This window comes from Capsaspora owczarzaki (assembly GCF_000151315.2).
Source record: "Capsaspora owczarzaki ATCC 30864 unplaced genomic scaffold supercont2.8, whole genome shotgun sequence".
Classification (NCBI taxonomy): domain Eukaryota; class Filasterea; order Ministeriida; family Capsasporidae; genus Capsaspora; species Capsaspora owczarzaki.
This window is the reverse complement of record NW_011887299.1, coordinates 728,688-750,581: the sequence shown is the minus strand read 5'-3', so window position 1 is coordinate 750,581 and position 21,894 is coordinate 728,688. Positions and strand designations below refer to the sequence as shown.

Genomic DNA, 21,894 nt, shown 5'->3' with positions numbered 1-21,894 from the left:
TTCCTTCGCGCAATCTCGCATCTAATCATTCAACCCAAACTCAACAGACAAAAGTCAGGCAATCCAAAGTTCATTCTTTCTTCCTCGCTTCTCTTTCTTCTTGCTTCTTCTTCTTCTGCTTTTTCCTTCCCCCTTCCCCTTCACCTCGGTCTCGTCTTCTGTTCCTCTTCGATGAGCACCTGGCAGCAGCAGCATCAGCATCAGCCACCGTCGTCGTCGTCGTCGCCGTACCGCCCTGCTGCCGCCGCTGCCACGGCATCATCATCATCATCATCGTCTGCACTCGCCCCTTCGTTCGCCTCTGCTGTCGCCGCCCCATCAGGATCATCGTCCCTGTCATCGTCGTCGTCATCGCCATCGCCACTGTCATCGTCGTCGCTCGTCCACACCGACCCCGCCGCGGGCGTCGTGGGCCAGCAGCACCAGCTCCAGTACCAGCAGCACCCGTCGAGCGCCAAGTCATCCGCGTCGTCGTACTTGCCTGCATCGCAGCGCATCCGAGCCGATCGCTTTGGCATTGCATCGCCGGGATACCAGGCTCATCAGGGGTCGTACGCGTCCCCATCGTCGCCAAGCATCAGCCTCGCGCCAAGCTCGAGCGGCGTTCGCATCTCGTCCGCCTCCGCATCCACGGCCGTCAACTTCCACTTTGATCCCGAAGACGCCTCAGGCAAAGGCAGGCGGCGTGCTGTCGGTTTATTTCGTGTAAGTTTCAGAGAGTGTTGCACTGGATCGACGTTGATGCTGTTACTCACTTTCATTGATACTCTTCTCTTCTGTTCGACTCTGCAACGAATCTTGCAACCCGAATTCATGGTCATGATCCAATCCAACCATTTCCATGGCGGTGGCCCATCCCCATCACTCTAGTTCTGGAATCAAATGACAAGGCTACAACGCTCTCTGATTCTCGTGCTGATGCTGACCAGCGTCGTTCTGCTCGCCACGTTCCTGCCAATCTCGGAGACAGTGGCTGCACAAGATCCGCTGTTCGTGGACGAAGGACTGGTCGTCAACGTTGGCGGAAATGGGACGCATCTGCTCGACCAGGCGCATCAACGGTTTGCAGTGGGCCAGACGCGCGAGCAGCTCGGGAAACTTCAGCAAGACATTGCCCGCAGCGAGGAAGAGCGTCGACGGAATGGAGGAGGTGGTGGTGGTGGTGGTGCTGCGGCAGGGAATGACCGCGATCCAGTCCCGGATGCCGCGGAATTGCCGGAACGAGCTGGCAAGCTCGCCAATCAGCTGGAGCAGGCAAACCGTGCACAGCGGCAAAAGCAACTCCGGGAACAGGCCGAGCAGGTGCGACTCCAGAAATTGCAACAGCCTCCACAACAACGGCCACAGCAACAACCTGCTGCAGAACAGAAGCCAGTAGTCGGTGTTGCCAACCCAGCATCACCCAACCAAGGTCGCACTACTGAATTCACCCAACGTCAGCGTGCCGTCATTGACATGTTCAAGTGGTCCTGGGCTGGCTACAAAAAGTGCGCCTGGGGCAAAGACGAGCTCTTGCCTCTGAGCTGCTCCTCCCATACCTGGTTTGATCTTGGTCTCACCCTGGTGGATGCCCTCGATACCATGTATTTGGTGAGATTTCATGATTTATTGGTCCACAAAACCTTGGGGAAGCACCGAGTTAGCAAACGGTGGACTGCCTTTTTTTTTCTGTTTTTTTTTCTTTTTTTTTCTTTTTTTTCTTTTTTTCTTTTTTTTTTTTTCTTTTTTTTTCTTTTTTTTTCTTTTTTTGTTTGTTTGTTTGTTTGTTTGCTTGCTTGTTTTGTTTGCTGACTCTTTTTTTCTTGTTTTGCATCGTCCGCCACAGATGAAACTGCAAGACGAGTTCAAGGAAGCCCGTGATTGGGTTGAAAACCACCTCCGCATCACCGAAGCCGGTGATGTCAACCTGTTTGAGACCACGATTCGCATTCTCGGCTCATTGCTGACCACGCATCACTTTACGCAAGACGACATGTTCAAACAGAAGGCGGTATGTTTTCACCTCAGTGTTGGTTGACTTTTTTGTTCAAGTGCTACGTTGTCAGCCATACCTCACACTTGAGACTGCGCTCCATCTTCACTTCATCCAGATCGAACTGGGAGACATCCTGCTCCTCGCATTCCAGACACCGTCCGGCATTCCATACTCGGATGTCAACTTGAAGCAGCGGCGAGCGCACGGGCCCGTGTGGTCTTCGGACTCGTCGACTGCTGAGGTCACGACCGTCCAGCTCGAGTTTCGGCACCTCACACACATCACAGGCGACCCCAAGTACGCCGGCGCTGTCGACAACGTCATGAACGTGATGGAGCGCAACATGCGCGAGGATGGCTTGGTTCCCATCTACATTAGTCCCACCTCTGGCACGTTTTCGACCAACCACATTACGCTGGGCGCGCGAGGTGACTCCTACTACGAGTATCTGCTCAAGCAGTGGCTCCAGGGTGGCAAGAAGGAGGCTCGGTTGCATAAAATGTACACGCGCGCCATGGACGGCGTCATGAGCAAGCTCGTTCGCAAGACACCCAACGAGCAGCTGACCTACGTCGGCGAGCTCGACGGCGGAGTCAGCTTCTCGCCAAAGATGGATCACCTGGTGTGCTTCTTGCCGGGTGTGCTCGCCTTGGGCCACGTGAATGGGTTCCCTGCGTCGCACCTCGAGGTCGCCAAGGAGCTCCTGTACACATGCTGGCAAATGTACGAAAAGATGCCGACTGGCCTGGCGCCCGAGATTGCCTTCTTTGATGGCGACCAGGCCACCAAGTCCGACATTCGTGTCAAGGACGGCGACGCACACAATCTCATGCGCCCGGAAACGGTCGAGTCACTCTTCATTCTCTACCGTCTCACCAAGGACGAGCGCTACCGCGAGTGGGGCTGGAAAATCTTCCAGGCCTTCGAAAAGCACTCGCGCGTGCAGAACGGCTACACGAGCCTCAACAATGTCAAGGTTGATCCTCCGCCACGCCGCGACAAGATGGAGAGCTTCTGGCTGGGCGAAACAATCAAGTACCTGTTCCTGCTCTTTAGCGACGATGATACTCTCATTCCGCTAGACAAGTATGTCTTTAACACGGAGGCGCATCCTCTTCCGATTTTCTGAAATTTGTAATTTCATTTTAAAATTTGTGTCAATTTTCAGTTTGTGAACGAACTATTCTTGGTTGTGTGTGTGTTTGTGTCTTCGTAGCGGCTGTACAATGCCATCATCGAATACAACACTTTCTTTGCCATGTTGTGGACGGTTGTGTTGTTTTTTCGAAACTACTGAATGGGTTCATTCATTGAAAACAGGTGTATCAATACAAGCAAACGAAAGAACGAGCTCTTTAGGCCTTTGCTGATGCTTGTTGCTGCATGAGTTGGTTTTGCAGCTTCATGACCTGGTCCCAAAAAGCAAAATCAATGAAAAGCGTCAGCAGCAAGACAAACGGCAGAGAGAGAGGATTCGACTTTTATTCCGACACTTACGGTTCCTCGCAGTGTGTTCATCTTCTCGTCGTACTCCTTCATGGCCTTGTCGAGGCGATCGCTGTCCGAAACAACCGCAGAGTCAGTATTCAGTCGTTGAACGAGAGTCTGCCAACAATCTGGTTGGTAAACTCTTACAGCTCGGTTGTGATAAAGCCAATGCGCTTGTCAACGTGCGACTTGGCCTCGGGCAAATCTTGCTTGACCAGAGCGGGACCAACAAGCTTGTAAACAGAGCCTTCCGAGTCGACAAGACGCAGCTCCTGTCCGAAAGCAACCAAAGCAACAAAACCAAAGCGATTTCGTGAGCATCCGCATTTCGCCCCCCACTTCCTTTGTGATTCAAACACAAACTCCATCAAGTGAATTGCAAACCAAACACCACCATGTCTGACGACATGAGATGACACGACAAGCATGATTCAGATTTCAATGGCTTTTTCGCAGAAATGCACAAGGTTGAGATCTCTGCATTGGAGGCGCAGTTGAAGCGAATCGAGACGCCGCAGTGGGCAGCTCGCTCGTCACTTTGATCAAAGCACAAAACCGTGTCGTATCTGCCATCTGGCTCCAAGTCGCAGCGCACCATGGCGCAGGCGGGGGGAAGCCGAGCAGAACAAGCAAGGCAGCATGGAAGCAACAGGAAAAGTCTGTTACCTCTTGAACGAGCTTGTTCTCGTTGAGCTGGGTCTCGAACTGCGTCCGGCTGTCGACAAGCTTGGAGTAAGCTAGCCAAAGATGAGAGGGAAGGGAGGGGAGGGGAGGGGGGATGTGAGTTAGGAACGAGCAAGCCAATGCACACCGCCTTCCACTCCACTTGGTTCTCCCTCTCTCCGATCTCCCGCTCGCTCTGCAGCTCTTCCACAAAGGCGGCATGTTGCAACAAAACACGGGTGTTTGGCGCCGGGCATACATTGCTGGAGCTTTCGGAGCTCGTCGACGTGCGACTCGAACTGTTGCTGCAATGCTGAGATGGACATGGTTGTTGTTGTTTGGCAAAAGTCAGACTGAGCTGTTCCGAGGTCTCTGAAAAAAATGGGCAAGTACATGTACGACAATGGAAGGGGGGTAAGGGTGGTGGTGGAAGAGCGACCAACAGCAATGGATCTCAGAATTCGCCTGTCAAAGCAATCGTCCACCGTCGAAGCCGAACGCTGATTCTGCCGTCCCCTCCGTTCATGCACCTTTAACAAGCACCAAAACAATGAAATAACCAAAGGCGCAGTAGCACGCACCTCCAGACTCGTTCGCGAAGAAGCGACTTGTAGCCGTGAACCAATCCAATGCTCACAGCCACCCTCGTTGTCGGATGATCATTTTCAATACTGCAGATTCGAAATTACCGACCACTCCATTCTTTATTTTGTTAAACAACTCTTGATTTTGCACAATGCGAGAGACGCGGTCATCAGCAGCAGCAGCAGCAGTTGCAGCGGTTCCGTCGCCAGTTGCTCCTTCGGCAGCAGCAGCAACAACCTCCTCAGCGTCCGCGCTGCTGACCCATCCGCACCTGCCGCACAACATGCACGATGCAAACGAGATGATGCATGCAGGCGCAACGCTGCTGCACGACGCGGCCGTCGAATCCGTTGAGGCCGTCAAGCACGCGACGGCCCACGCCATCGACGCCATGGCCACCGCCAGCAAAACCGCCACCGACCGCGCCCACCACCTCGTCGAGCGCGTTGAAGAGACGGTACAGGGACCACTGGCATTTTTTCCATCCATTTGACTTGCTGTGCCTCTCTCTCTCTCTCTCCTCGGTTACAGTTGCACAGAGCACCATCGCAATAGCCCAATCGGAGGAAGGCGCGAGATTGATTGTTGGGGCAAAACCAAAAACTCAAACAAACGGCCGCTTTTCGTTTCTTCTTATTGTTGGTCGCTCCGCTTCCGCTCTTTTCACTCGCTGGCTTTTTTCTCCTTCCAAACCTCTTTGCTTTTCTTCTTTGGTCTGACCTTGCTTTTTCCATTGTTCGACTATTTTCCATCCAACTGTTCCCGATGTTTGGTTGCTTTGTTGTGGTTTTTCAAAAGTGGCGCGACGTTAAAACGAACAGCAGTCGATACACCTGTCAACCCAGCTGACCACCCGCGCAGGTCCCTCGGACATTGTGAACTGCGTCGGTGCGCAGATGGAAGGGTCTAGTTGCAGCTATGCAGCTCTACGCAGTCATGGCGGAAGGAGGGAGAGCGAGAGAAGCGAGAGAAGCGAGACGCGAGGGAAATCGGAGAAAGGTGCGGTTTGTGGTCTGATTTTTAATCCCCCGCCGTTCTTGCCCTATGACAACATGATACGAAAGGGGGGGGGGCTTGTCCCTTTATCGTGCTCGTTCGTGTCTGTCTGTCTGTTAAACTTTGTAATGACCGTCTACGTCGCTTCTTCCCGCGCTCACCTTGAATTTGTCCCTCTTCGTCCGTCCGTTGTTCCAGGTCCACAACATTTTCGCCCTGTACTCGTTCCACCACATCCCGGACTGGCTCAGGGACAACGATTTCATTATCGGTGGCTACCGCACACAGATGAACTCATTCCGCGCTTGCTTCAACTCCATGTTCTACCTGCACAACGAGACGGGCAACATTTACTCGCATCTCATCGGCTTTACCATCTTCCTGGTTGCCGCTTGTTGCGCTGGCTACGGCTACCTGTCGCAGCACGATTTTGCCGACCAGGTAGCGTATTCTTGGTTTGTGCCTGTCTGGATTTATTCGAGCATGTGACTGACATACAGGAATGTTTTCCCCTCTCCTTTTGGTTTTTGCCAGGCCGTCTTTTGGATTTTCTTTGTCGCTGCCATGATCTGCCTGATGATGTCCACACTCTTCCACCTCCTGTTCTGCCACTCGCCACGCATGTACGGCGTCTTTAGCCGCCTCGACTACACGGGCATTGCGATTCTGATTGCGGGCTCCTTCTACCCATTTGTCTACTATTGCTTTTACTGCCACGAGACGTCGCGTGTCATCTACCTCTCCATGATTACCATCCTTGGTGTTGCGTGTGCCTACGTTGCCTGCTCTCCCAAGTACGACGGTGTCGCCTTCCGGTACGTTTTGGAAGTTGTTTTGTTTTGGTTTTTTGTTGTTCTGCATTGCTCACCACTCGATCCATTGTCGTTGTGTTGGCTCATCGCTCGCTTACAGAACAACTCGCATGCTGTTGTTCCTCGGAATGGGCGCATCCGGACTTTTGCCTGTCGCCCACTACACGTACCTGTACGGCCTCGCAGCTGCCGTCAACACCTCTTCGTTGGACGTTCTCGGCATTATGGCGCTGCTGTATGTCTCGGGCGCCGTCATCTATGTCACCCGCGTGCCCGAGCGCTTCTTCCCTGGCAAGTTTGACTATTGGGTAAGCAACCATGTTCGGGGTTTTTTTTCCGTATTTGACAGTTTTGTCTCAAGGTGAAAGCTCATCATGCGTCCTTCTTCCACTACCACTACCACAGCTGCACAGTCACCAAGTCTTCCATATTCTGGTGGTCGCTGCCGCCTTGACGCACTACTATGGCGTGTACACTGCAATGCAACACCGGAAAGAGTTCCAGTGCAGCGTTGAGCAGTCCATTCTTGGCCTGTCTAGCTTGGTCGGAGGAGCCGATCAAAATACCTCCAGCGTCTTTGTCCCGAGCTCCGAGTTCTGAGTTTTCCCCAACAAACACCCCCGGCGCATGCGTTAGATTGCTCCTGTTGTTGATTCCGTCCTGTTGTTATTTGTTGTTGCCTATTGTACAGACCCTGGTTGGTTGAACGCGTCATGAGAATTTCCATGTCAATACATGTACTTTTACTCGATCGTCTCTGCTGTTTCTAGGTCGCGTTGTCCTGTTTGGATTGTTGCAAAGCGCGAAACGTTTGCGATTTCTGAATCTGACTGAATCTGAGATTTTCCACTTCGTTGCCGCCATTGTCTGCACTTCTTCCTTCCCCTGATTCCTTCCATTCTGATTTTCTTTCATCATTCTTTTTTTTTTCTTTGTCCCCCGCATTGTCTCAGAATCCAACAACAAATGCCCTGTGGCTGCAGCCTTCGACCAAAGCTGCGGCACCAGCGCTTGGTGGACGGCGTCTTCCCGCTGGACCCTTCCGACGGGATTGTCTCGCTCAACATGACCAAGCTGACCTTCTTTGCTCTCCAGACACCCGGCAAGCTGCCCCAGGTCGGCAAGCGCCTCGCCAAGCGCCTCCGCCGCGATCTCACCAAGCAGCGCTACGGGTAAAGCAGTGGAATGAACTTTGCATCCTCTCCCGCCAAACAGGTCCTTCAGGGACGGAGGAGTGTCTCTAGAAATGGACGTCCATCATGATATCGATCAAGTAGAGTGAAAACGGCAGCAACAGCAACGCAGCAGGAGCATAAAAAAAAAAAAAAAAAAAAAAAAAAAAAAAAAAAAAAAAAAAAAAAAAAAATTCTGTTCGATGTATCGTTTACCATTGCCTTGGGCGAAAGCCAGACCAAGAGCCGCTGAGAGAGCCAGCCAAGTGACAGATAGTGAAGAATTGTCTCACTTTGATGGCTGAACCGAACGCTGGCGAGCAGTCTTCAATGGAAGCCTCCTCTTCAACCCCTTCGCCCTTTGAGCTCATCCTGCTCTTCAGTCACCCTGCTGCCCTATTCACTGAAATTCTTCTGGAAATGCGTGAAATACAGAAACGTCTATGTCGCAATCAAGGCGATGGACTCGCTCGTGCAGGCATGCCACACGCATCTCCACTTGTTCGTCGAGAGCTACCTGCTCATGGTCGAGAACCTGCTCGAGTCGAGCAACGCCGATCTCCAAGTTGCTGGCACAAACTCGGTAAGAGGGGGGAACACGAGTTGGGGTGCTGGTTTGTTGGTGGGGTTTGAACTTACCGATTTGTCATTCAAAAACCCCCACTAGTTTGTCAAGTTTGCATACATTAAGGAAGAAGACACCCCATCCTATCACCGTCGCTACGACTTTTTCGTCAGCAAATTCAGTCAGATGTGTCTCAGCCATGTTGCTTTGGCGGAAGACCGCACCAAGTTAGTGTCTTTGCATCGTTATTTGATTGCTTTTGCTGGTTTTGCTCGGTTTTTGACTGCTGTTTTGACCTGACGACGCCTGCTCCACTTCCTCCTCCCCTTGATTCCCCCAGAATCCGACTGGCTGGATTGCGCGGCCTCTCTGCTCTCTTTGTCAAAACTGTCGATTCAAACTCTGGAAATATCTGGGCCGATCTGGACAAAATCGTGCCGGCCATTCTGCTCAACTTGCGAGACGAGAAGGCTGCATCACACGGGTAAGAGGGCTTCGAAACGTCAATTCTTTGCTCCTCCTTGGTCCTCTTGTCTCACTTGCCGTCTTCCTTTTTGCAAGCCGGCCAATCTCCACGTTTGACACCTTCACACGCACCGCCTCCATCTCTTCCCCGACTCCCTTGGTCGGCAGCGGCACTGGCGCGCTTGTCGCCCCCACATCCACGTCCTCGGCTAGCCCGCTCGACTCGTCCTCGTTGCTGGAGGAAGCAAACCCGGCCGCGTTGGCGCAGTCCTGCTTGCGCGAGATGGTCTCGCGTGCCAACTTTGCCAACGCCAAGGCCATCCTGAGCCCGATGCTGTCCTTCCTCGACGCAACCGATGGCTGGTCGCCCAGCTGGTTTGCCATGGAGTGCTTCCGAATTGTCATGTTCTCGATTCAGTCGCAGTTCTTTTACATTCCAATCACCGACCTGCTCGCGCATCTGGACACGGCCTTTTCGCTGCAACGGCAGCTGCTCTACCTGCAAAATTCCGTTCTTCAGCAGCGAAAGGCCCTGCAGGAGGGTCAGCAATCCGCCGCCGCGGTGCAAGAGTCAGCCTCATCGTCCGCCGCTGCCGCCGCCGCCGCCGCCGCCGCCGCCCCCACCTCGCCGCCGTCGTTCACCACCGTCAAGGTCGGCATGCTTCATGTGCTGAATGCTGCCATTCAGTTTGCACGAGGCGCGTCTGGTCCGTCTGTTCTGCAGAGCTTCAACATCCTGCTCCGCCAACTGCGCATCAGCGTGGACGTCATGTCTGCCATGCAAGAGACGGAAATGAACGACCGGACTGCGCGCCGGGTTGAGGAGCAGCAGTACCAACTTGCCGTCATCCACGCCATTGGCGTCTTTGCCGACAACCTGCCCGACTACCAAAAGATGGAGCTGATGCAAGTGATTGCCGACAAGCTGTCGAACGACGCCTCGCTGCTGATGGACACTGCGGCTGCCCCACTGTCGATGCAGCAGCGCGACAATGCCTTGGTTCAGCTCCACATGCTGCAGGCAATCTTGCGCATTGCCAAGCCGTACGCGTGCCACATGGTGGCCGACAACACCTTCCCTTCGACCTTGTTCGATCCCTTGCTGAAGCTGTCCGTTGTCCCAGACCCCGAGATGCGCCTGCTGGTCCAGCAGCTGCTCCAGCTTTTGATTTGCCGACCTTCCTCGCCGAGCCTGGTGCCGGCGTCGGTGCTCTCGACCACGGTCAAGTCGCCCATCGACACCATTCTGTCAAAGGATACGCTGATCGTCTGGCGTCTCACCGACTCCGAGTCCAACTTTTTGCGCAAGCTGCATTTCGCGATTTACGAGCACGTCATCCTGCAATCCAACACGGCCATGCACTTCCAGGCGCTGTACACCACGCACGGCCTGCTCCTCCGCCTCTTTGGCTTTTATCAAATGGTCGATCTCGTTCGTGTCCTCTTTTCGCTCCAGGACTATGCCGAACAGCAAACCGAATGGACTCCCAACCACACTGCTGTCATGCACGCGTTCATTGCGGCCCTGTTCAAGCTGAGCGCTCGCCTTGCGCGCAACCGCGGGCTGTACAACTACGTGTCCAAGGTATGTATGCGCCACGCAGCTGGAGAGTGCAAGTTTGGAAGTAGGTGGGGGTGGTCGTTTCGTACCCTTGTTGATTGTCGCTCACTTTTTGGGTGTGTTTTCTGATCGAACAGATTTTGAGCAATCGCATCGCCACTGGCTTTCTCGTCTCACCTGTCGAGTTTGAAGATGACGCGGCAGCCAATCTGGCCTTTTTGCAGTCCCCCACCGCCGAGACAGATGCCGCCGAGTTGGCATCGAGTGTCGCGGCTGCAAACGTCGAAGAAGACGAAGAAGGCGAAGAAGAGGATGAGGAAGATGCAAGCGAAGACGACGACAACGAATCCGGAGATGATGATGATGACGACGACAACGCCAACAACGCTGCGCAGAAACCAGAGGACCAAAGCGACAAGGCTCCGACCGTCTCTCAAACCGAGACTGATGGCTCAGCTCCCGTCAGCTCTGAAGCCGACGCACCCGCGATTGATCCGCGCATTCTCGAAGCCCGCCGTGCTGCGCAAGCCGCTGCCATTGAATTCCTCACAGTCGCGCAAAACATGGAGCCCAGCGACGCCCGGAAGGAAATTCTTGGAGCTGACGACGCTACCGCCGCTCCGACCACCCAGCACGAATCCAGCGGTTCTGGCACCAAGCATGCACAGTTCTCTGAGCAAGTTTCTGTGATGAACGAGTCAAAGAAAGATCAGGGCGCGAAGAAGGAGAAGAACAAGAAGCGTGCGTCCAAGAAGGCCTCTGCCTCTGGCAAGAAAAAGTCGGGCAACCCCAAGTTCATGTTTGACGCTGATGTCACTGACGACGCCGTGCTGTTTGAGCTGTCCACCGTGGTTGCGCTGATCAAAGCCGAGCCCGTTCCGGACGTCAACATGGCCGATGTGGCCGAGATGTTGCACGTGCCCTACAAACACGAGCGCGTGATTGGTACGTTTTCTTGTGTGGTTGTGTGGCGTGGGGTGGGGTGGGGTGTGGCGTTGAATAGCTCTCGGCTGACTTTGCTCGCTTGTTTTGCTTTTTTTTTGTTTGTTTGTTTGTTTGCTTGCAACAGCCGTGCCCTCACCCCGAGTCCGCAAGTCGGTCATTCCGAAGCCCGCCGTCCCAGCCATTGCGCGCCCTGCCGCAGTTGTACGTTTTTGTTTTCAATTTTGTGAATTCGCTTCTTCGCGGAGCTCGGCTTTGAATCTTTCACGTTCTCGAAAGCTGACCTATTACCTCTCTTGTATTCGACCATGAACAGGAGGCTCCTCGCCCCACAACAATCGACGTGTCCGCCAACTCGTTCAAGCGCATTCTCGTTTCTGCCCCGCAGCAAAGCTTGACCTCGTCCAAGCACGTTGATTCGCGATCATTCCAGTTTGTTTCCTTTGGCCAGTTTGTTAGCTCGATTGCGGATACGGCAATCCATCAACACATGATCCTCAGCAAGCTGCTTGAAGTGACCTCTGAAGTGTAAGAGATTTGCGAGGACTGGTTTGTTGATTTTGGTTGCCGCTAACCTTGAACTCTGTCTCTTTTTGTTTTTTGGTTTTTGTGTGTGGGACTGCCTTGCTTTCACAGCTCCGCTCACTTGCCTTTGAGTCCAGAGGAGCAGGCTATTCTCGACCAAACGGCTGCCGAGGAGGACGACAGCAATCCGTTCCTGTCGTCCGCCGCTCTGTCAGGCCATTGCACGTTGAACCTGCAGCTTCCGACTCTGTTTGCGTACTAGTGACGCCAGATGTTGGACGACTTGCGATTGTTTTGAAAACGTTGCTTGAATTTCTGTTGTTTTGATTCCAAAGACGTAAATATTCCTTGCGCTGCCCCCACCCTCCATTTGTTTTATTATTTGCTTGGTGTGATATTCTTGCCTTTTTCTTCAGCATGTCCTATTCTTGCTCCCATGCGGCGTTTCAGTCTATCTTGCTAACGGTAAGGGCAAACTTGAAGCAATTCCAAACCAAAAAGCCCTCCATTGTTTGTGATCAACAATGTCAGGATCAGCATCCGAATAAAAGCAGGTCGCAATGTCAGGAGAGCGGATGCGGGTGGGTGACGGGTGGTGGGTGGTGATGGGTGGGTGGTGATGGGTTCGGTTCATCCAAAGGGCCACGCGATGAGGTGGAAACCACCATCACCACCACCAGAACGCTGGTCACACTGCCAAACCCCCGGCGGCTTGAAGCTGGGTCCCATGCACCTCGGTACCAGCCGGCACCAGAGCAGACCACCCTTCCGACTGGCTGGTGTGTTTGGTGGGATTGTTGATCTGAAATGCATTCGTTTGGGACCCGCATTCACCTCTGCGAGTCCGTTGCTCGCCCTCCCTGACCGCCCCCCCCTCCTCATCTGAGTCGAACCGCTCAAACCTTGTCGATGGATGCATCGGTCGGTGGTCGGTGGTTGAACAAGAAGTCGATGATGCTTGTGGGAATTGTGGCTAAAGTTCTGTTTTGTTTGGATTTTGTAGATCACTCCATGGTAGTACGCGGCCTGGTCTCGCCGCAGAGACGTCTGCTGCTGGTGGCAGTCGCACTATTCGCGGCAATCATGCTGGACCATCCGCGAGACGCTCTGGCTGCGAGTGCCTGCAGCGTCTGTGATTGCTCCACGCCAACGTTCATCACTTGCAGCGTTGCCTCGATTACCTCCGTCCCGACCGGCTTTCCAGTGACTCTTGAGCAACTGTACGTCCTAAGAAAATGCGAACTTGCAGTATCGGGTCTTGTCAAAGCTGTGTGTGTTGGCATGTTTTGGTTGATGTGATGTGCAGAGTCTGACCGATGTTGATTTTGCTCGTTTGTTTTTGTTGTGCTTGGTTGTTGATGCCCAACCCGCATCTCTGCAGATCACTGAGTAACACTGGCATCACAAGCGTTCCCGTGAACGCGTTTTCACAGCTGACCAAACTTGAGTTTCTGTACGGCAGAGCATTCCACTCGCTCTTGTTGCTTTTGTTTCTCGGTATTCCCTGCAGCGCTGCAACGTTTCTGACCTGAACCACTGATTGCTTCAGGAGTCTTGCGTACACTGCGATAACGTCAATCGCCTCCGGAGCGTTTACAAATCTCTCGCACCTGACCTTTCTGTGAGATTTGAGTTTGGCTACCAATGCAGATGGTTTGATATTTTGGCTTTATGAAGCATGCTGGCTGACGCGTCGTCGCCTCGTAATACCGTAGAGGATTGTCCGGATCGCTTCTTGTCAACCTCCCGGCTGGCGCATTTAATGGAGCTCCAAACCTTGAGTTGTTGTGCGTCACTTTCGTGTGAAGCAAATCGCTCCGATCTTTTTTTTTTCGCAACACTCACTTGTCATCCCTCTCAGATACCTTGCGGAGACAAAGTTGACTGCCATCCCCAGCAGTGCATGGACTGGACTAACTGCCTTGCGGTACTTGTAAGCCGTCATTCCAACAGTCGTATGTGTACGCTGAAGGGCTCCTTCTGATTGGTGAGTATTCTCCTGTAGGTACATTGACAGCCCACAGCTTTCAACCATCTCGGCAAACGCCTTTTCTGGTCTCACGGCTCTCACAACTCTGTAAGCAATGAAATCTAGCGGAAACTGCTCGGTCTTTTGTTTTTTTGCTTTGTTTTGTTTTTTTGTGCTCGTTGGTCCCCCTCATTGTGCTCTTCATATGCTCTACAGACTTGTTGGAAACCCAGCATACAGATACATTTCCCCCAATGCTTTTGAGGGCCTCCCAGCGCTTCGAACTCTGTAACAATTCCTTGACTTGACTGGACGAGGCTTCCGCGTTCTCAAAAGAGCGCACCCAACTCACCGTTATTGTTGCTGTTTCTCTCAGGTCTTTAACTGGTTGTTCAATTACCTCCCTTTCGGATGGAATTTTCAACGGATTGGACGAGCTTGAAACCCTGTAAGTGCTCTGAAATGTTTTGGTGGCATTTCGACTTCCACACTGTTTGTTTTTGTTTTTTTTTTTTTTTTTTTTTTTTTTTTTTTTGCTCACCTCTAAAATCTGATGCATCCCAGGGATATGTCGAACACTGCCGTTACAATCCTTCCAGCCGACGCTTTTGCTGGATTAACCGCTTTGCAGGACTTGTAGGGCGAGGTGCAGATTGGGTCCTTGTCCATCCTCCTCCGAAATTGACTTTTTGTTCCCGTTTGCGCAGGCTTCTGGATGGCTCATCCCTGCTATCCATCCCAACTCAAATATTTCCCGCGTTGAGTTCTCTTGAAAGCTTGTATGTGGAACATCTGCTCGTTTGCGTCAAAGGATGATGTTGTGACGAATGGTTTTTTTTTTTTTTGTTGTCCGTTTTGGGTTTGCACAGAACTTTGTCTGGCACGAACATCACAAGTATTGGGCCCAATGCCTTTGTTGGGCTCTCGTCGCTCACCACACTGTAAGCTGGGCTTGCAATTCGCTTGCCATTTGCTGGCAAAACGCTCATTTTTTTTTCTTGTTTCTTGTGCGTTTTCTTCATTGTTTAACTGGCCGTGCTCAGAGATTTGTCAAACACCCAAATTGCGTCAATTGCACCGAACGCTTTTGCTGGCCTGCCGTCTCTTCGATCCCTGTACGCGCAAACAACAAGCTTTGCGAGAAATCAGATTGCTGGCTCATCTTGACCTCTCATTCATCGTCATCTTCTTCTGCTTGAACTCCCCCTTGCAGACGTCTTTCAAACTCCCCAATTACCTCGCTCCCGCCCAATGTATTTTCCACGCTTACTCAACTGCAAACATTGTATGCCTTTCGCTTGTTCGCTTGTTCGCTTGTTGCTCCGCGATTGCATCCTACCTCACATCCTGACAAACCTTTCCCCCCCCCCCCCGGTTTTGAATTTTACGTAGATCATTGCAAGCAACAAGCCTGACCACCCTTCCTCCCGGACTGTTCCAAGGCTTGTTCAACCTGGCCACTGTTCAACTCCAAAACAACAATTTTGATGACAATTCCGGCCGAAGTACCCCACCACCAAGCACTTATGGCACCTGGTCCAATCCGATTCGTAAGCGAGAGGACGAGCGAGAGAAATGGTTGCGACTTTCAATGTTGAAAATCCAAACGTTGTTTTTGGACATTTTGTATTGTGTTGTTTTTTGCTGACCCCCCATCAGCATGCAATCCAACCTGCGCGACGTGCTTCGCCGCTGGTAGCACCTCTTGTTGCTCGACCAACTGCATAAGCTGCACCTCAGCATCCGCTTGTTCAGTCTGCGCTCCTGGATATGTTAGACCTGAAATCGGCTGCCAAGCAACTCAAGCAACAAACGAAAGTCTCGCGACGGTCGCATCGCTCGCAACCGCGACTATCGCGTCTGCCTCGTCCGCCTCCGCTCAAGCTGCTTCGCTGGCATCGGCGGCGCAGCTCGCTTCCGCAGCGTCAACTTCCCTCGCCTCGCTGATTTCACATCTCGCCATGGAATCTGCCTCGGCAGCGTCTCTCGCGTCCCGCGTCTCTGGCAGCTCAGCCTCCGCTGCATCCATCGCAACCGCGGATGCTGCATCTGCCTCCTCGGCCTCTGCCTCGGTTGCTAATCTCGTGTCCTTGACGTCAGCGCTTTCAGCCTCAGAGGCGTCGGCCGCCTCCACGTCGCTCGCTTCCTTGGCGGCTAACTCTGCGCTTTCGGTCTCGTCGGCAGCCGCCCTGGCGTCTTCTGCGGCAGAGCAGGCTTCCTCGATCGCCCAAGTCGCCTCGTTCGCCTCCCTGGCAACCCAAGCTTCCGGTGCCTCGAGTGCCTCGGCTTCCCTGGGATCACAGGCGTCTGAAGCCTCTAGTGCCTCGGCCTCGATGGCGTCTCTAGCGTCGGGTGCCTCGACTGCTTCGGCCTCTGCTGCATCAGCATCCACACATGTTGCTTCAGGCAGCCCAGCAAGTTCGTCGCCTGCCGTGGTGATTGGGATTGTTGTAGCACTCCTGGTGGTGCTTCTTGTTGTGATTGTGGTGCTGGTGCGACGACGGCAGACACGTCAAAAGGCAGCCTTGGCGGGATTTTCGGATGACCACTCGGCCATTCCGATGCAGAGCGTGAATGTTCCAGCGCGTCAGTATGACGACGACGCATCATCGGCTCTGTACGCTACGGCTGGTCAAATCTACACGACAGTGAACAGAGGCGCCTCTTCTCCGTATGCGTCAACCCTCGAGCCGTACGCGACAACCAGCTCTCAACAGGAAGGAGAGACGGCGACGACGACGACGACTGCGGTATACGGCGGATCCGACCGGTATAGCGTGCCAGGCGGGCATGCCACCGTCTACGCAACCCCAACAACTGCAGCTGCAGCGAGTTCTTCCGCGCCAAAAAAGCTTCCTTCACCATATGCGACCACCCTCTTGTCATCTGCGACGACAACAACAACAGCAGTAACAGCAACAACGGCTGCAACAACAACAACAGCAGCATCAACGCGTCCGCCAAACGAAGAAGCAGTTGCTGCTTACTCCACGTCTGGGCGGTACAGTGTTCCGGGATCGCACGACAACGCGTACAGCGTCTCACGAGCTCCTTCTTCCGCCGTACCAGCGGATACTCTGGCATATGCGATTTCTTCCGAGAGAATTTACCACACCGTGGACCCCGCCACGAAGAATCTGCGTCGAGAACTGGTGATTGGCGAGACACTGGGTGCTGGTAACTTTGGTGTCGTCATGCGGGGCAAGATGCCGGCCCGTCTGCTTCCTCCAGATGCGCACTACCTGCTGCACGATCCGTCTCAGCACGACATTGATGTGGCTGTCAAGATGGTGCAAAGTGACGCATCCGAGAAGGCGCGCCAAGATTTTGTTGAGGAAGCCAACATGGTTGCACGGTTTAACAGCCCTAACGTGATTCGCTCGATTGCTGGGCTCTTTGAGACGGAGCCCTATCTGTGCGTCCTCGAGCTCATGCCATACGGTGATTTGAAAGACGTGTTGCTCAAGTCCGCGTCTCAGTCGTTGACGTGGACGTTGGGCGAGTTTGCCCATGCCCTGGCGCAAGTTGCCAGCGGCTTGAGCTACCTCGAGTCGATTCGGTTTGTGCATCGCGACATTGCCGCTCGCAACTGCCTCGTAGGCGCGGACTTGACGGTGAAGATTTCAGACTTTGGTCTGACCCGCGCTCTGGCCGAAGAAACCAATTACTACCGCATGGAATCCAAAGGGCGTGTTCCCATCAAGGTGATTTTATGATGCGTTGGAGCTTGTTTGCGCGATGTGTGTGTCGGTGTGTGTGTGCGGCGCTCGCTCTTGATCAAGCTCACATTGGTTTTGACCTCTTGTTTTTCGTTTGGGCTGGGTCTCCTGCTTAGTGGATGGCACCTGAATGTCTTCTGTACCGCAAGTTTACGCACAAGAGCGACGTGTGGGCGTTTGGCGTCGTTGCATGTAAGCATTGCGCGTGTTGGCTCGATTGATCACAGAAAACAGGCTATGCATATTGAGGCTCGTTGACTGATGTACCTTGCCTCTGTTCTAGGGGAGTTGTTTTCTTATGGAGCCTCGCCATACGGCACAATCAAAGGACCCGAGATGCTCGTGCTGCTCGAAACCGGAAGCCGCCTTGACCGACCTGCCGAATGCCCGGTCGATTGGTTTTCGCCAATCTCAGCCTGCTGGACGCGAGACCCGGAGGCTCGGCCAAGCATTGCCGTCCTGTGCGACTTTTTTGCGCAAAAAGCTGATGGAGCTTCTATTCGAGACATTGGCTTGCTGTTGCGTTAACGCTTTGGGACTTGCATAATTGAACTTTTGAACCTTTAATGGCATTTTATTTACAAAATCGGTACGAGAAACAACGATAAAGCGGGGGGGGATGCTTTAATGAGGAGTTTGGGCTGAGGTAGCCGTGGGCAATTCTGGGGGAAATAGCTCGCCAGCGGCGACGGCGGCGGCTGGGGATGATGGCTGGGTGTGTATCAGCCGTGGTGTTCCAAAGCTCGACTGCGCCGAAAGCAATGAAGGAGGAGGCGCTGTTGTGGCACTGGCACTGGCGCGGGGTTGTTGCTCTTGAATCAAGCGGGCAATGAGTTGGACGACGCACACGAGCAGCGGACCAATGACCACTCCAGGTAGATCAAAGGCGTACAAACCAAGCAGAATGCTCAGACCAGTAATGTATGGGTGCGCATGCTTGATTTCCGTCAGAATTTCGGGATCGACCACCCACGAAACAATCAGGTGAGCTCCCACTAGAAACACGCCCGTCCAAAAGTAGTCGTCAAAGAGCAGCTGGACAAACCCGATGAGACTGACAAGGTAGGAGGGCACGAATGGGACAAGGGCAAAGAACGCGGCGAGCAGCGAGCTAATGTATACCAGGTCGAGACCCAAGACGGAAAAGGACAGCCACGTGAAGATGGCATGAAACGCGGCAGTCTTCAGCGAGGCAGAAAAGACTTGGGTGACAGACGTTGAGAGGCGAGTGGACACGTTGGTCTTCCAGTGCTGATCCAGCATGACGAGCTTGTTGAACAGGGCAGAAATCACATCGTGTTCGGCAATGAGCAGGTAGTACAGGCTGGACAAGAAGATGACAAAGGAGACGCCAAAGTTGACCATGAACGAAACAACCGAGAGCGCAATGTTGTAGGACGACGTGAGCGTCAGCAAGACGCTGCGCGCAAAGCCAGAGCCGAGCGCAGACGCTGACGTCGACACCCCCTGCAGGACGGTGGTTGGATCGACGTCGTTGCCGAGGAAGCGCTGGAAGCCAAGACTCAGCTCAGACCAGGCCGAGGCGTACAGCTGCTTGTCGGCCAGCGAGGCAAAGTTGCCCTCGGCCACTGCCAGAATCAGAGTCGAGATGGTTGGAGCGCCCTGCAGATGCTCTCGGACAAATTTCGACACACGAGAGGGCTTGGGCGCAGCCGCCCCTCTGTTGCCACGCCAGCGTGAGCGGGCGCTGCTTTGCATCCGGGCTGCTGGTCGGCGCCCTTCGTCGACAAAGCCATCGCGAGAATGGTCGCCGCATCCTGTGGTGCCAGCGGAAGCGGAGCCACCGCCACCACCACCACCACCGCTACTACTGAAACTACTCGTGGAACTACCACCAGGCTCCGTGATCGGGGGACCGTCTTGCCCTGCTGCAGCATCGTCTACCGTGGCTTGCTGGTGATTCAGCCTGCCTCGGCGCCGCATGCGTGGCACGTACTCATCGCACTCGTCCTCTTCCCAAGCGCGACAGCGGAAGGAATCGCGCAACTTGATCGTGTAGGTGAGGGCGGGCGACACGCAATTGACCGGAGGTCCGGGATTCACAGATTTGTGGAAGGTTTCGCTGATCAAGCTGGCAATCTGCTGGAAGCTGATGTCCGGGCCAAACACCTCCGTCCACCGACTCTCGACATAGGTGGTCGAGGCATTGACGACCGTTTGGACGGCCGAACGCAGCCGGGGGTCATCCAGCAGTGCAACGACCTTGGTGTTGTGCACGACCTTCTCGTCCAAAAAGTGGTAGGTTGTGTCGGCAAGATCGCGCGTCTCTGAAAAGCACTTGTACGAGAGCGCGAGCGACCCGACTGTCAGGCCAAACAGGAGGGCCAGGATGACTAGAACTGTCGCGATGACTTCGGCGTTGCTCCGCAGCATGTGGTAGATGGAGCCTCCCACGAGTCGGTAAGGGAAGATGATAAAGTCGCGAATTTTGCCCAGCGCTCGCGAAGGCCAGCCATTGAAGTGCTGATCCACATCCACGAGATGTTCGTAGATGTGGAACGGGCTATTGCCGTAGACGAACAGCAGGATTGAAATGATGGCGAGCGCACAAATGAACGCCATTCCGCAGAGGGCGACAAACAAAAAGAGGGTGCCGACACCAATCACCTCAAAGACCAGCTCCCAGGAAATGTAGAGCAGACAGCAAAGGAACAAGGTACGGAAGTACTTGGCGCTTATGGACGCTTGCGGTTCCTGCGAGAATTCGTTGCGCAGCGGCGAGGATGGCATGTACATGGGAGGGGAGGCTGGAGGTTGCGGGATTGGCTGCTCGGCATCATTCTCATCGCCACCGCCGCCATCCTCATCATCAACGACAACATCCTCTTCGTCCTCCAGCCCCTCGGCCTCGTGATTTGGCTGAGGTGCTGGAATGGAGGACGCTGACCCGCGATCCACCGCGTTGAAAAGACTGCTGCTGTGGGCGTGGGCCGAAAAAAGCGTCGATCGGTGCTGCGGATCGGGACTCGGAGGTGCTTGTAAATCATCCTGAAAGCTAGTGTCGCCAAAGTCGTTCGCGGTGGTGGTAAAGCTCGACCCACGGGATCGAGTTGGCGAGCCGAGCGGACCGGCTCCGTCGTTCAGGACGAGCGAGTTGCGCTTGGACGCCGTGCCGAGCGACTCATTGTTCACGTCGCTTTGGTACGCCTGCGACCATGGCGGATGAGGCGGTGGCGGCGGAATGCGAGGTGGCTGTCGACGCATGGTTCGCTTCCAGGCGGCCAAGAACTTGACCTTGAAGGCCTCGGCATACTCTCGCATGTCGCAGTACAGCCGTACGAGCATCATGTGGAAGACGCGCACAGCGGATCGAAAGACAGTAAACATACGCAGCAACGATCGCGTGAACGAGTACGACATGATGAGCGGGGTATCGTCGGCGACAGGGCTGGCGCCACTTCCAGTGACAATCTGGAAGAGCTGTGCTGTCGTGTCGAGGGCGCGCCGAATCTCCTGCCCTAGCCAGACGCGCGTCGATCGGAGCGGCAAGGAGCACAGCACTGCCCAAAACATTGGCGCCAGATACGGCCGCAAGAGAATAAAGTTAAAGTACATGAGCAACACAAACAAGCCGCCGAGAATGTTGACCGTGAGGCTCAGAAGCGCCGAGGTCAGCATGCGCGACTGCTCAGGATTGAGGCCCAGGCTGAGCGGCGCAGAGTTTGCAGCATCGGCCCCGCTCTGGGATGGGTCTGTCTGAGCAGCTGGGTGCGACGCCATGTTGGATGCGAACGAAGCAGCGTGGCCACCGAGCCGACTGGCCAAATCCCCGAGCAGCGTCTGTGAATGCACGTAGAAAGCTTGTTCGCGCGGATGCATCTGCAGCGATCGACGAGATCAACTGGTGCTCAAACCCTGGCGGCGATGCCATTGTGAAGTGGTGGAACTGCGCGGCAGCCATCCCATCGAGACTGACTCCAGCAGCACCAGCAGCACCAGCAGCAGCACCAGCAGTACTAGTAGAAGCAGCAGACGGCGACGCCCATGCAGAGTGCTGGCTCGGTGGTGCGAACGAGTACCAACCAGGCGAACTTACTGCTTGAGCGGCATTGTGAAGAAACTGGGGTCCTGCTGGCGATGAGACAAACACGCCCGACGGAATCAGAGGCGGAGGAGGATGCTGCTGCTGCTGGACGGGCTGCGCTAGTGGTGGTGGCTGCTGCTGGTGGTGGTGCTGGTGGTGGAGCACGGCGGGACTGCTGGCTGCTGAGAAAGCCGACGGCATCGGATGGTGGTGCTGCACGACAATCTGCGCGGGCGTCCCTGGTGCGCCGCCGCCGTAGTAGACGTGGTAGACGAGGCTGCTGCCTGGATGTGGCGGCACTGGCACTGGCACTGGCACTGGCGCTGCAGTGGATGCAGGCGGGGACGTAGGCACACCCGCCATGTTTTGTCCTGCTTTTGGTCCTGTCAAATCCGGATTTGTTCTGTTTCTG

General features: G+C 54.3%; 6 protein-coding genes across 6 annotated transcripts; 4 read left to right on the top strand and 2 right to left on the bottom strand.

Moving 5' to 3' along the window:
• The first annotated feature begins 101 nt into the window (after window positions 1–101).
• Window positions 102–3,234, top strand: CAOG_05160 (mannosidase). Its single transcript, XM_004346795.2, has 4 exons — window positions 102–705; window positions 871–1,590; window positions 1,826–1,990; window positions 2,091–3,234. Exons 1-4 carry the CDS (start codon window positions 172–174, stop codon window positions 3,102–3,104), a joined length of 2,433 nt encoding a protein of 810 aa, XP_004346845.2. The 5' UTR covers window positions 102–171; the 3' UTR covers window positions 3,105–3,234.
• CAOG_05159 (hypothetical protein) lies at window positions 3,169–4,474 on the bottom strand. The gene is made up of 5 exons (XM_004346794.2): window positions 4,386–4,474; window positions 4,130–4,200; window positions 3,611–3,735; window positions 3,473–3,533; window positions 3,169–3,384 (listed from the first exon to the last, which is right to left on the bottom strand). Exons 1-5 carry the CDS (start codon window positions 4,450–4,452, stop codon window positions 3,331–3,333), a joined length of 378 nt encoding a protein of 125 aa, XP_004346844.1. The 5' UTR covers window positions 4,453–4,474; the 3' UTR covers window positions 3,169–3,330.
• A 358-nt stretch (window positions 4,475–4,832) lies between these two features.
• On the top strand, window positions 4,833–7,270 carry CAOG_05158 (adiponectin receptor 1b). Its single transcript, XM_004346793.2, has 5 exons — window positions 4,833–5,168; window positions 5,906–6,148; window positions 6,242–6,522; window positions 6,620–6,827; window positions 6,925–7,270. The coding sequence occupies exons 1-5, from the start codon at window positions 4,863–4,865 to the stop codon at window positions 7,117–7,119; spliced, it is 1,233 nt and encodes a 410-aa protein (XP_004346843.1). The 5' UTR covers window positions 4,833–4,862; the 3' UTR covers window positions 7,120–7,270.
• A 172-nt stretch (window positions 7,271–7,442) lies between these two features.
• On the top strand, window positions 7,443–12,107 carry CAOG_05157 (hypothetical protein). Its single transcript, XM_004346792.2, has 9 exons — window positions 7,443–7,691; window positions 8,127–8,274; window positions 8,359–8,483; window positions 8,597–8,740; window positions 8,818–10,306; window positions 10,420–11,227; window positions 11,352–11,428; window positions 11,541–11,752; window positions 11,861–12,107. Exons 1-9 carry the CDS (start codon window positions 7,486–7,488, stop codon window positions 12,009–12,011), a joined length of 3,360 nt encoding a protein of 1,119 aa, XP_004346842.1. The 5' UTR covers window positions 7,443–7,485; the 3' UTR covers window positions 12,012–12,107.
• Window positions 12,108–12,751: 644 nt separating this feature from the next.
• On the top strand, window positions 12,752–18,037 carry CAOG_05156 (protein tyrosine kinase). The gene is made up of 17 exons (XM_004346791.2): window positions 12,752–12,969; window positions 13,131–13,202; window positions 13,299–13,370; window positions 13,465–13,536; window positions 13,611–13,682; window positions 13,755–13,826; window positions 13,935–14,006; window positions 14,095–14,166; window positions 14,283–14,354; window positions 14,426–14,497; window positions 14,588–14,659; window positions 14,762–14,833; window positions 14,932–15,003; window positions 15,111–15,268; window positions 15,378–17,422; window positions 17,554–17,629; window positions 17,721–18,037. The coding sequence occupies exons 1-17, from the start codon at window positions 12,761–12,763 to the stop codon at window positions 17,963–17,965; spliced, it is 3,597 nt and encodes a 1,198-aa protein (XP_004346841.1). The 5' UTR covers window positions 12,752–12,760; the 3' UTR covers window positions 17,966–18,037.
• A 24-nt stretch (window positions 18,038–18,061) lies between these two features.
• On the bottom strand, window positions 18,062–21,845 carry CAOG_05155 (hypothetical protein; the record flags this gene model as incomplete). The annotated part of the gene is made up of 2 exons (XM_004346790.2): window positions 18,062–21,277; window positions 21,375–21,845. 2 exons carry the CDS (start codon window positions 21,843–21,845, stop codon window positions 18,062–18,064), a joined length of 3,687 nt encoding a protein of 1,228 aa, XP_004346840.2.
• Window positions 21,846–21,894: the final 49 nt, after the last annotated feature.

What these genes read in the sequence shown, in the direction of transcription:
- CAOG_05160 (XM_004346795.2), top strand. Translation starts at nt 172, where the DNA reads ATGAGCACCTGGCAGCAGCAGCATCAGCATCAGCCACCGTCGTCGTCG. An exon ending in GTGCTGTCGGTTTATTTCGT is followed by an intron (nt 706 to 870) that starts GTAAGTTTCAGA and finishes CCATCACTCTAG; the next exon opens with TTCTGGAATCAAATGACAAG. An exon ending in ACATGTTCAAACAGAAGGCG is followed by an intron (nt 1,991 to 2,090) that starts GTATGTTTTCAC and finishes CACTTCATCCAG; the next exon opens with ATCGAACTGGGAGACATCCT.
- CAOG_05157 (XM_004346792.2), top strand. Translation starts at nt 7,486, where the DNA reads ATGCCCTGTGGCTGCAGCCTTCGACCAAAGCTGCGGCACCAGCGCTTG. An exon ending in TGTACAACTACGTGTCCAAG is followed by an intron (nt 10,307 to 10,419) that starts GTATGTATGCGC and finishes CTGATCGAACAG; the next exon opens with ATTTTGAGCAATCGCATCGC. An exon ending in TTGCGCGCCCTGCCGCAGTT is followed by an intron (nt 11,429 to 11,540) that starts GTACGTTTTTGT and finishes GACCATGAACAG; the next exon opens with GAGGCTCCTCGCCCCACAAC.
- CAOG_05156 (XM_004346791.2), top strand. Translation starts at nt 12,761, where the DNA reads ATGGTAGTACGCGGCCTGGTCTCGCCGCAGAGACGTCTGCTGCTGGTG. An exon ending in CTCTCGCACCTGACCTTTCT is followed by an intron (nt 13,371 to 13,464) that starts GTGAGATTTGAG and finishes GTAATACCGTAG; the next exon opens with AGGATTGTCCGGATCGCTTC. An exon ending in CTCCCAGCGCTTCGAACTCT is followed by an intron (nt 14,007 to 14,094) that starts GTAACAATTCCT and finishes TGTTTCTCTCAG; the next exon opens with GTCTTTAACTGGTTGTTCAA.
- CAOG_05159 (XM_004346794.2), bottom strand. Translation starts at nt 4,452, where the DNA reads ATGTCCATCTCAGCATTGCAGCAACAGTTCGAGTCGCACGTCGACGAG. An exon ending in AGAACAAGCTCGTTCAAGAG is followed by an intron (nt 3,736 to 4,129) that starts GTAACAGACTTT and finishes GCTTTCGGACAG; the next exon opens with GAGCTGCGTCTTGTCGACTC. An exon ending in GGCTTTATCACAACCGAGCT is followed by an intron (nt 3,534 to 3,610) that starts GTAAGAGTTTAC and finishes TGTTTCGGACAG; the next exon opens with CGATCGCCTCGACAAGGCCA.
- CAOG_05158 (XM_004346793.2), top strand. Translation starts at nt 4,863, where the DNA reads ATGCGAGAGACGCGGTCATCAGCAGCAGCAGCAGCAGTTGCAGCGGTT. An exon ending in TCGAGCGCGTTGAAGAGACG is followed by an intron (nt 5,169 to 5,905) that starts GTACAGGGACCA and finishes CCGTTGTTCCAG; the next exon opens with GTCCACAACATTTTCGCCCT. An exon ending in CTGGCAAGTTTGACTATTGG is followed by an intron (nt 6,828 to 6,924) that starts GTAAGCAACCAT and finishes CCACTACCACAG; the next exon opens with CTGCACAGTCACCAAGTCTT.